Below are 12,791 nucleotides of genomic sequence, written 5' to 3'. Positions count from 1 at the left end.
AGAGAGAGAGAGAGAGAGAGAGAGAGAGAGAGAGAGAGAGAGAGTTAGTTTACTCTACATGGGGTCCCACCTGAAAGTAGACCATGATGTCCTGGAACGAGTAGATATCTAGGTGATCTGTAGTAGATTAGCATGGCTTTCTGACTTCAAATTGTTTAACAACAAATGCAAAACACTCCTGTACCTCAAAATTAGGCTAATGAAACAAAAATGCTTGGCCAGGGAAATTAGGAACGTATTTGTGGGTGAAATCTCTGAGCAAAGATTAGGTACTGCAAACAAATTCCTAGGCTACACATGCTGTCAGAGATACCCTATTCCTTGATTCCAACAGCATGCCATCACCCTAAGCCAGTGTTTTTCATTTGGGTCTGGTTGGTGGATCCTGGAGCCCAAGTACTGTATATCCTGCAAATTTGAAACCTTCCCACTCCTTATCTAGAATAGACAGACTACTACAAAACCCAGACTATATATATATTGTTGTAAATGAATGACAGTCATAAAAATCTTGCATTTTCTAATCTGTTAGTTCTAAATGTAACACTCAAGTGGATTGCTGCCTATACAACTAGGACTCTTAACTTTATTTATAGGGATTAAATATTATATATTTGTTATATATTAACAAAAACTCTACTTTTTGTAAAGTTTATGTCTATTGCTACATGGAATTCAGCTACACAGATCAGTTTACATTACTTGAAAACTTACAGTCATTATCAACCCCCTTTCCTGGAAATATTTGACCAGTGGTACAGCATTCTGCTTGAAATTTGTTAGGCGTCTTTGTGTAGCTTTGAGATTATCATCTGGCCTTCCCTGCTGGTCAGCACGCTTCATTAGACGCTCTTTCAGCCGCTGATTTGAGCAGGACAGAAACACCACCAAGTCTGGAGTACAGATCTGCAGAGATGATGATTCAAATATTAAGGTTAATAAATTGGTTAAGAGTATCTGCCAGTGAACCATGCTTAAATGAAAGGATCAAACATTTTAAGAACTTGTTGAAAACACTGAACCTCTTTGTTTTTCTCATGTGGAACAACATTATGGAAATACATTTTTTGTGATTGTAATCTTTCCCTTCTGTAATTTAAAGTAAGTGTGATGAGATACAAGAAAGAAGAGTCTTTCTCCTTCTGCCCATAGCTTTGATGAGGAATACTGGATCTGTCATTTCATCCTTCAGTCTGAAGACCAGCAGCAGCTGGTAATGGAACCACAGGAAATAATACACTTGATGTCTGTGAGCATGTTAATGAATATTCTCTATGACTTAATCCTAGGAAGAAATGCTTAGAAACACCCGAAAAGCTTGGGAACGCACAAACTTGTCACTCAGGCCAAAAGAAGTTCATCACTGGCTATTCTCAGTAATGAGGGTTCTTTATAATAATACATAGTGGAAACAAATAATGTTCATTTGACTGAGCTTCTTTGCCAGAATGATCGTTGAGTTAAAGTCTTAAAACAGATATTTACTTTTCACTATCTATGATGGGAGTAATTATGTTCTTTGAAAATATTAATGCACAGTTGAATTATGCTGTCACAAATACTTTGCCTGATGATTAGAATGCGAAAGAAGGGAACAGAACAGCCTCCTTAACTACGTAATTAAAATACAATGAAAAGAAACAAAATTTTATTTCAGATTGTTTACTCGGGAGCATGAGTATAGAAGATAGGCTGTTATATCCTGTGGAGAACAACTTCAATCTCATTAGCTTTCAAGAAGTAAAAGTTTAAAAATGGGATTCCATTCATATTAAATGCTGGCAAAAGCTATTTAATATTATAAATGATGCTATATTCAGAAGTGATGCAATTAACTGTAGAAAATTCTGTATCTAACACATTTATAACAGGTGCCCTGTGATATGAAATGGAATGTTGGTGATCCTATGCTAGCAAATTGGTACAAACATAAGCATAAATTCTGCCATATGTTAATTCTGCTAGAAATCATGGAAGGCTGTACAATCTTCTTGAATTTTAGACACAGACTTGGCATTAAGGAAAACTGGAAGCATTTATTCCCTTTGGGAAAGCAATTCAAATGCATTTTAAACTGGAAAATCTCAAAATAAAGCTAACACACAGAAAATCACCAACTAATGGGTTGCTACCTTTTCACTTCCTTCATTTGTGAAAGTAACACTAATTCCTTATGGAACCTAGCAAGATTATTGTCAAGGCTTATGATTCATTCAAATCCATTAATGTTTGCTAAGTATCATCCATTTATTCTCTATTGCACATGAATTATTCATGGAGTTTTAAGAACTGCTTTAATCTCATTTGACTACTCTTTTCTTAGTTAACATTATTTGTTCTCAGTTACTAGGTAAAATCAATGAGATCCCTTAATCTTTGTACAGCAGGACTGCACTTTGATAATGAAACAGGGAAAGCTCTGAGACTACTAGGAGAATAAGCAGCAGGATGCTGCTTTCTTGCATTGCAACCAACAAATAATAACATGCTATGTACCTACCTCTCTGATAAATAAAGAAAACAGGTAAGAGAAAGACACTTGGATGTGGCTGGCACAAAATTTTAAGGTACATGCATAACACATATAAAGCTGGTTTGGTGCCTACTAGAATTACTTGAACTGCCTGAAAATATAACATAATAATAACAATCTCATTCAGATTGAACTGTCTCAGCCTGAGTTTTATTATAAGACTGGGCAATACATGGCCCTGTAAATGTTTAATCAGCCCTAAACAACATTGCTACCATGGAAGTGCGGCAGTTATCACTAGCGGCAGCAACTGTGCATGTTCAAGTCTCTTCTGTATTTGATTTTAAAAAGCCAAATCTTTCAATACCTTATGAGACAATATATTTTACAGCAACCTACCCTGCCACTGTAAACAACCTGGCCCAAACTAGATGTCACTATGGAGATCTATGATTGGATCTTCCATATCTTTGCATTTTTGTTAAACAGTTTAAGTGTATATACAAAGCATGGGGGAAGTGGTTGCTATTTGAATTAGGACCATGGTGCTGCAAGAAAGTATTTTAGATCCTTCTGTCTTTTCCAGGTAAAAATCAACCTTCCCCCAAGCTGCTACTTGCTCATTAGGTAAAACCTATCAGCATGTGAAAATTTTTCATAATGGGGCATATAACAACTTGAGGACAATTTGATCAGGAAATTGGTATACTTCTGATCCAAATCAGTTTGCACAGCTTCCTACAAAAGATACAGGATCTCCACTGTCTAGTCTACTTTGGCCCTAACAAGCTGGGCAAAGGACTATAGTTCACTGGTACCAATATTGCATGCAAGTTGCCCTATATTAAATGCCTGGTATCTCCATGTAGGGCCACAAAAGACTCCTGTCTGAAATCCCAGAGAGCCACTGCCAGTCTTTGTAGAGAGATGGATCAATGAATTGAGTTGGTATTAGACTGCTGCAAATGTTCCTAGTCAACATTTCAACCATATTAGCTTTCTGATATTGGACAGTGGCACTTCACAAGTGACTTAACATTTAATTGTACAAAATGCATTAACTATGCATAAACCAAATGACTTTTTCCAAGCTGAAGAGTGTTTATTAATGTATCACTCACAATAGTAAATAATAAGAATGGTATTTGCATGTCTAATAGCACGGATGAAGTGGTTAGTTCTTTCTGAATTATATCACTACCATACTTTAGCCAGATACAAGCATCATCTTTTTGCTAGTTCAATCAGAGTAACTAGTGCTTCCTATATTGGTGAATTCAAAACATACACAACCAATACATTCTAATCTCTTATCTGCCCTCACCCTAGACAAAATTTTTGAGTTGTGTGGAAAGCATCCATCAATCCCAGGATCAATTTTCTGGATGATGGAATAAACCACATTTTGTAAGTGGCCTTTCCTTCTATGCTTAGAGGGATTAGATGAAAGAGGAACCTCCGTAGGAAATGGGTACTGGGGAAATAGACAAAAGGGTATACCGGGAGGAGGAGGCCCGTTGCAGAAGGATTCTTCGCAAGGCTAAGGCTGATTACGAGCTGAGACTTGCCAAGAATATCAAGAGCAACAAAAAGGGCTTCTTTCAGCATGTAAATAGGAAAGTGGAGGGGAGACAAGTGGTGGGACCACTAAATAAGGAGGAAGGAGATCCAGTGACTGATATGAGGGAACAGGCACAGATGCTAAATGACTATTTTGCCTCTGTGTTCTCCTCAAAGCAGGACGGGGGATATACGCATAGGAGATTAAATGAGGCTGGGGACTTAGGGGCACAGATTAGAGTCACCCCCCCCCCTTGAAGTCGAGGGGCTCCTCAGGGCATTGGACATTACAAAGGCGCCAGGCCCTGATGGGTTACGCCCGAGAGTACTTAGAGAGTTGGCAGGGGTTCTCTCACGCCCACTGGTCTCCATTTTTGAGACCTCGTGGAGAACGGGTGAAGTTCCAGAGGACTGGAGGGTGGCATCAGTGGTCCCAATTTTCAAAAAGGGTAGTAGAAAGGACATGGGGAATTATAGACCAGTTAGCCTTATGTCCATTGTAGGAAAAACAATGGAAAGGCTCATAAGAGAGAGAGATCTAGTGATGCTAGATGGGGAAGGGAGACTGACAGCCACACAACACAGCTTCTGCAAAAACAGGTCCTGCCAGACAAACCTTGTGGAATTCTATGACAAGGTTTCGAGATGGCTAGATGGAGGGGAATGCAGTGGATGTGGTATACCTGGATTTCAGCAAGGCCTTTGACAAAGTGCCCCATGATATCCTGGTGGAGAAACTGAGGAGTTTTGGGATACACCAAAGGACTGTCCGGTGGATTAGGGCATGGTTGACTGACCGAAAGCAGAAGGTAACCATTAGCGGGGAATCATTGGGATGGCGGCCAGTGACAAGCGGGGTCCCCCAGAGCTCTGTCCTGGGGCCGATCCTGTTTAATCTTTTCATTAACGACATGGAAGAAGGGGTGAACAGTCTGCTGATCAAATTCACAGACGACACTAAAACTGAAGCAGTGGCCACAACTGAGGAACAGGTACTTCAGATCCAAAAGGATCTGGACAGACTATGGAAGTGGGCAGGAGACAACAGGATGGCGTTCAATGTGGATAAGTGCAAGGCCTTGCACTTGGGGCATAGGAATAGGTGTCATAAGTGCAGATTAGATGACAAGTGGCTGGAGAGCAGCGCTTGTGAAAGGGACCTCAGGGTACTGGTTGACTGCAGGCTAAACATGAGTCAGCAGTGTGATGCGGTGGTCAAGAGGGCGAACTCCACCCTTGGTTGCATAGCCAGAAGTGTGGCTTCTAGATCAAGAGAGGTATTACTACCACTCTACACGACTCTGGTGCGCCCGCAACTGGAGTATTGTGTTCAGTTTTGGGCCCCGCATTACAGAAAGGATATAGCCAGGTTGGAGTCAGTGCAGCGTAGGGCCACAAGGTTGGTGGCCGGTTTACAGGGGATGCCGTATGAGGCGAGACTGAGGGAACTGGGTCTCTTCAGCCTGGAGAAGAAGAGACTCAGAGGGGATATGTTGGTGACATACAGGTATGTGAGGAAATGTCACATGGAGATGGGTAGAGACCTGTTCTCCCCTGCAGAGGAAGGCAGGACGCGCTCCAATGGAGCAAAGCTCAGGGAGCCAAGGTTCCATTTGGATGCCAGGAAGCACTTCCTGAGAGTCAGGACCTCGAGGGTGTGGAATGGGCTTCCATGAGAGGTCGTTGAGGCCCCATCGGTGTGGGTGTTCAAGGATAGGCTGGACATCCACATGGTGGGCATGTCGTGAGCGGAGCCGGCTGGTGCCGGAGGTCAGACTAGATGTCCTGGGAGGCCCCTTCTAACTTGCTCTGTTTCTATGTTTCTATGCTTGGAGCAAACAATCAGCAAATCAGTCTGTACAGGATGGCTTGCAGTTTACAATCTGAAAACAGTCCATCTATTATTTTCATTGTGTCTCAAAACCTGGCTGCTCTTCAAGTGACCATAATAATTAGAGAAAAATCTGTATATGAAGGAATTAGTGATAATTAAATAGCAGTCGAACTCCTGACTCTATATTCAGAGGCTGCTAAGCAAAGTAGAAATTCATGCATGCACATTATTTTATTTATTATTTATTTATTAAAACATTTCTATGCCGCCCCATTTGCCGAAGCCTCGGGGTGGCTCACAACATAATATCTGTCAACTTTGGAGAACACTTCTTGTATCAGATGGAATCTAGTCCTCAAAAGCCTATGCCATAATAAATGTGTTAGTTTTAAAAGGTACCATGTCCTTTTGTTGAATTTGAACTTGGTAGATACTTTTATGATTTATTATTTGCTGTTGTCACTTGTCCTAGGAATATTTAGACTGAATATTTAGCGTATAAATATATTAACAGAAACAGTACAGAAGTTCAAAACACTTCAAACAGCAGACAAACCAATCATTCATTCTAATAGTTTAAATCTTCAGGAAATAAAAGGTATCTAGGCTCATAAATCATGCCATTTATTTTACAGGATATTCTTTACTTCCCATACTACTGTATTGTAGAAAAGTGCCTACTGGCTATCTACTCTAACCCACAATTGCAAGGCAGGTATTCCCTGGTCAGCCCAGCCAAAAAAATAGGTTCAGTGCAGAAAAATTCTAGCAAGAAAATAATTGCAAGATGACTCTTACAATTAGGCTAGCCTCAGATACTTCAAAGAACTTAATACAAATAACTGCAAATCCGTATTTTACACTATCAAAACTACAACAGCTGCTTAAAAAACATAGCAGAGCAGAGCAGAACTAATCTTGCAATGTCAATATAGTAACTTCACATTTCCATAACCACAAAAATATATAACAAAAAAAAATTCTGTAGACAATCCTTTGCTATAACAAGTAAATTATCCTCAAATCACATTGTATCCAGGGCTAATTTCTGTGTTTTTTTGCTAAAAGGAAAGTCCTCAGGAGTATCACCATGATTTAGCTAGTATGAGAAAAAGAATGCTCAGAGGTATGTGCTACAATGTGCAATCCATTTGTTTAGAAAGTTTTGGTGAATTCCTATAAAATTTCTGCCTTGACTTTTGAGATATTGCTCTTCCTGGGAAGAAGACTGCTTATAAAGGATGATGTATAAAGAGAGTCAGGCTGTAGTGTTTTACTTAAGCATGTCTAACTCTGTTTCTTATATTCCAATTCTACATGTAACAGTGACATTAACAGAGCTATTGTAAAAGTAGGATCCGTTTTGTATGCATGCAGAACAGGATAACATATAATATACTGCTGAAACAATTTTCCCTCATTTTTAAACTTCTTAGGCACTGATTTTTACAATAAGCTTCTTGCCTTCTATGTTTTAAATTGATGCCATTTCCCTTAGGAGGACCAAATATATTTCAAATGAAATATATCATGAGGCACTTCAAGAAGCAGCAATAGCTACAGGGCTGTCTGGGTTTGAAGCACTGCCTGCATTTGTACATAATTCTAAATTATGGTTTAATGTTAGGAAGACAATCCAGTTTAAACATTGGCCTTGTATGTCCCTTGCTTCCTTCCATCACTGTGGAAGCTTCATTTTCATTTCTTACTTCCTTGAAATTTAGTGTTACATATGAATCCAGATCTACTATATTCAAGAATGGTTACTAAAACATGCCAACAGGTAGCTGATGAAGTTTTGTTTTAGTAAACTGCCAAACCATATGGTAGCCTTCACACATAACCATAAAGTGCAGTAAATAAAAAAACATAAGCAGGAATTTCTGAATTTCTGATTCTGATCTTATGCTGCTGCAGAGAAGAAGGGAGGGGCAAGCCATGCTAACTCCAGATTTCTGAGGGCTCTTAGGCAAGACAGACTCAATGGATCCCCTCCTTCAGTGATTTGACCTCCTCAGTGCTATTGACATCAGCTGTTACTGCTCCTTCTTGTTTGATTGACAGTCAGAGAGCTGCATGTCTGTTACTTCTCTGCACAACTTGTGTGCTCTGAACCAGAATGAGAGGAAAGTGAACACAGACTGCAATTATGAGGAGGAAAAGAAACTACGGGAGTCTCTTAACCTATCATGAAAGCTCTGGGAGGGTGACACATGCAAGGCTGCATCCTTGTAACACTAAACAACACAGCTATGATTGCTGTGGTTGCTGTGCTATGATTAATAAAACTTCCAACTCTAGTGCCTTCCAACTCTGCTATTCTATTATTCTATAAGGTCACTGGCTCCCAGCTGGCATTTGAAAGGAAAGTATTAACATGCTAGTCTTGAAAGAGATTTACTGACTTTCAGTCTGAATGATAGATATATGTAATGCCAGGCCTCTTCTTTAACGTTTTCTACCATGTGTCTGGAATTTAAAGAGCTTTCTGATATTTGCTAACTTTCTGAGATGTATTTACCAGAGGAAAAAGTCTGTGCTTATGAAAGACTTTGAAGGAATGACAAGTGAAAATTCAGTCTTCTTTCAAAAATTAGAAAGTGAGCTAATCAGAAGTGTCAGAAGAAGCCAAACACTTTATTCAATTAACTCTCTGGCTAAAACGCTCTACAAATGTTACAGCAGCAATACAGAGCTGAGTTGGATCATAGTGTTGCCAGAACTAGGGTTGCAACTGACTATGTAATCATTCCTATGCAATTGCTGCCTAATTAGGATACACAAACCCAAAAGGAGCCTCAGCTGACAATACATGTCAGACTCAGTGACAAAGCATTTACGTAATCAGTTAAGCAAATAGGTGGATTAAGCACCTGTGTGAGTTGGGTAACAGGGCAAGGAGTGCAGGGCCATCAAATGTTTTCCATTTTGGCCTTAAGGCAAAAGTCCTCAAGAATCATCAGGATGGCACCTGGTGATGAGTGGAGTCTCCAGGGCTCAGTTCTAGTCTGCTGACCAGATTTGCAGATGATACCAAAGTGGAGGCAGTGGCCACAACAGAGGAGCAGGCACTCCAAATCCAAAAGGATCTACATAGACAGAGGAGAAGGTGGGGGGCAACAGGATGGCATTCAATGTGGATACGTGCAAGGTCTTGCACTCGGAACACAGGAATAGGTGTCACAAGTACAGGATGGGGGACAAGTGGCTGGAAAGCAGCACTTGCGAAAGGGATCTCAGAGTACTTGCTGATACCAGGTTAAGCATGGGCCAGCAGTGTGATTCAGTGGTTAAGAAGGCAAATGCCACCCTTGGATCTATAGCCAGAAGTATGACTTCCAGACTGGGAGAGGTGTTATTCATGCTCTGTAAGACTCTGGTGCACCCACAATTAGTGTACTGTGTCCAGTTCTGGGCTCCACATTAAAAGAGAGACATAGCTAGGCTAGAATCAGTCCAGTGCAGGGTCACAAAGATGGTAGCCAGATTGGAGGGATGACTTACGAGATTGAAGGAAATGGGTGTTTTCAGAGGGGATCTTATAATGACATATAGGTATGTGAAAGGGTGTCACATGATAGAGGGTCACCACCTGTTCCCTGCAGTGGAGGAAAGGATTTGGTCCAATGGGGTAAAGCTCAAGGAACCAGATTTCAGATTGAATGTCAAGAAGTACTTCCTGATAGTTAGAATTCTTTATATCTTTGGCCAGGACGTCTCCAATTATATTGTTTTATATGGTTAACTGTGTATTTATTTATTGTTGTGAGCCGCCCCGAGGCTTCGGCAAATGGGGTGGCATAGAAGCTTGCTAAACAAACAAATAAATAAATAACTCCTAGGATATGAAATGGGCTTCCACAGGAGGTGGTGGGTTCCCATCAGTGAGGATGTTCAAGGAATGATTACACAACTACATGTTGGGTATGACATGAGTGGAGCCTGAGGCCCCTTCTGACTTGCAATGTTTCTATGTTTCCTATCACAGAAACCAGGAGTCATTGGGAAAGCCAAAGTGTTTGTGGTTGAGGCGTTCTGGACCATGATAATGGTATCCTACTTCAGGGTGTCAGCTTCCCTGTTGTTCACAGAGAAGGAGGTATCACTCCAAGGAAGAGGGAAATTATCCCTTTGAAGGGACTCATTCCTTGACAGAAGAGCAGATATCCTCTGATATCCTGTTTAAGTTACAAGGATATCAGATTATCCTTGAGTCTGAGTGTAAGGCTGACTTGTAGTAAATCATTAGAAACACAGATAGATGGTTTATGATGTGCATGAAGACTGCCTGGTGACTTGCTTGACTACTTCAAAGGTGCAGATGTCACATTTCATCTAAACAACCTGGTAGCAATTATTGTGCACATCAGCATCAGTGGTGTGGGGAAATGTAGTTGTGTGGCCCTGCAATATTAAGTAGGAAGTTAAAAACCAGAACGTCCCAGAAATGCTACCTGTTCCACATGCTGGTCAAAGTGGAGCAGAAGGTTGTCATTGCATAGATGAAACAACAAAAAAGAACTTTAGATTTTTTTAGTTACTGGTATAGGTTTGGATGGAAACTGGGCTTGTTCAGAAGGGACTTGCTTGACTTGAACTGTTCTTAAACCAATAATAATGGACAAAGACTAACCACACAATCACTCATTGGATGAATGGAGAATTGCCCCTTTTAGAATTGCCCATTTTAAAATCACTATGATTTTATATATGACAAGTCAGTTAGAGGCATTAATGTGTAGTCTAGCCTTCCCTAATCTGGTGTTCTCACATAGCTCCCAGCATGACCAATGCTCAGGAATGCTAGGAGATGTAGTCAAAGACATCTTGAGAACAACAGCTTGGGAGAGGCAGAATATTTCTCATACCTTACACAATTCTGAGTCTGCGCTCTTTGATTTTTCAGCAGCATTTGGTATCAGGGGAACAGTAACTAAGCTGCATCCTTTTCTTTACTTTGGAGAAACTGTGTGCCACTCCAGTTCAGGGCAAGAGCACTGTGCACAGGGAAAGTGGGAATTATACCTTCCCTCCTCAACACTGAGTGCTGCACAATTAACATAATATGTCATTTAACTCTAAGGCAATGTGGAGTGGGAGAGAGAGAAGCTTGCTCACCAGCCTCCCCATGTTCCAATAACTAGACAGTTGTGTGAATAACCTCACAACACTGCAATGCTGATGAAATTCTAACTCTAATCTGCTTCTATAAATGCTTAAGTGTTTAATAAACGTTTCAACTTTCAAAAGCCATGCCTTGTTAGAGAAGAAAATCAAAATGTCTCATTAGACTACTGACCTTCACATGTTTCCATATGGGTAATTCTGTGTTGAAATCACAATACAAGATTGGTTATTAAGAAATCCTTGGAGCTGGGTTGCTGCTGCACATTTGAGTACGTTGCCAAAACAGTGATTCAACTATAGTTGCATAAGTAGCTAAGTCTAATGAGGGTTTCTTACACAAATGTTTTATCATTGCTTCTCTCAAACTCATCAGCCTTACACTTTCTCATAAGGAAATATTTACTATTTTCTCTGCACATCTAACTAGCTTAATCAGCCAGAATGATCAAGCATACATGTTGTTGACCACATACCCTGAAGGATTCTATCTACAACTTCATCCATAACAACCTGATAAGTAGAAAAGGCACATAGAAACAAACTTAATCAATTTGGAATTCAAGTCAGAACAGAGTGCCTTGAAAGTTGGTCACAGTGGACCCACAAATGTTGAGAGCCGAGGTTGTTCCTTCAAGCAGTGAAAAGGCACAGACTACAGTGGTATCTCGGTTCACGAACTTAATCTGTTCCATGATTCTGGTTGTGACCCGAATTGGTCGCAAGCCAAGTCAAGTTTGCCCATAAGGTTCAATATAAATAAGGTTAATCTGTTCTGACTCCTACGAATGTGGTCACAAGCTGATTTTGGTCATGAGCCAAGTCAAATTTGCCCATAAGGTTCAATGTAAATAAGGTTAATCCATTCTGTAAATATTTGTTTTATCACAAAAATTTGAAACAAAGTACAGTAGAGAACACTAACCTAGGTGGGGGGGGAGGTTATTGTTTGGAGGGCGAGTCCCCCTCCATAAGGACATCGGGGAGATCTCTTTCAGGGGTTTCCTCTCTTTGTCTCTTAGCTGCAGGGTCAATTTTGGTGAAAAATCTGTCTAATGTCACTTGTTTTTTCCTGTGCTGCATAACCCTTCGGAAATGAGAGACCACGTTATCGTTCATCAGATTCAACACTCTGTTCATTACAGTTATGTTGGGGTGGTGCTTTTCAAAGAAATCCATTTTTTCATAATGGTTGTGGTTTTCATGATTGTATCACATGATTTTCATGATTGTATCACATCACTGCTAACCTCCTCCCTGTCTTCCTCTTCCTCAGTGGAATGCTCCTCAGCAAGTGCCTTCTGCTGCGCACTCTGGAGTTCAGCAAGTTCTTCCATCATCAGCTCCTCCTTATGGTCCTCAACAAGCTATGTCTTCACCATTGACATCTTGACCCATACTCTTGCCCAGGGACACAATCTCCTCCACTACCTGTGCATAAGACCCTTCAAAGTCAAATTCAGTGACACATTCTGACCACAGTTTCCTCCAGGCTGAGTTTAAGGTCCGGTATGTGACATCTTCCCAGGCTTTGTCAATGAGGTTGATGCAGTGGAGGACACTGAAATGTTTCTTTCAGAACTCTTTCAGAGTCAAGGGTGTCTCTTCAGTGACATTAAAACACCTGCAGAAGAGCGCCTTTGTGTAGAGCTTCTTGAACTTGCAGAGCACTTGCTGGTCCACAGGCTGCAGAAGAGCTGTAGTGTTGAGCAGGAGGAACTTGACCTTTATAAAGTCATACTCAGTGTCCATGTCATCCACCAAGGCTGGAGGGTGTGCCAGGGCATTGTCCATCAGAAG

At 40.7% G+C, this 12,791-nt stretch overlaps 1 protein-coding gene across 1 annotated transcript in view; it reads right to left on the bottom strand.

Moving 5' to 3' along the window:
• AK5 (adenylate kinase 5) overlaps positions 1-12,791 on the bottom strand; it is an 84,967-nt gene that overhangs the window by 52,533 nt on the left and 19,643 nt on the right. Inside the window, exon 6 of the mRNA XM_044440980.1 lies at positions 715-906. Within this exon, the coding sequence (XP_044296915.1) occupies positions 715-906 (192 nt within the window). The remainder of the gene's footprint in view (positions 1-714; positions 907-12,791) is intronic.

The sequence above is a fragment of the Varanus komodoensis genome, unplaced genomic scaffold, assembly GCF_004798865.1.
Source record: "Varanus komodoensis strain SLA01 unplaced genomic scaffold, ASM479886v1 scaffold1, whole genome shotgun sequence".
NCBI lineage: Eukaryota > Metazoa > Chordata > Lepidosauria > Squamata > Varanidae > Varanus > Varanus komodoensis.
Note: the sequence above shows the minus strand (reverse complement) of the source record. Positions and strands in the feature narration are given on the sequence as shown.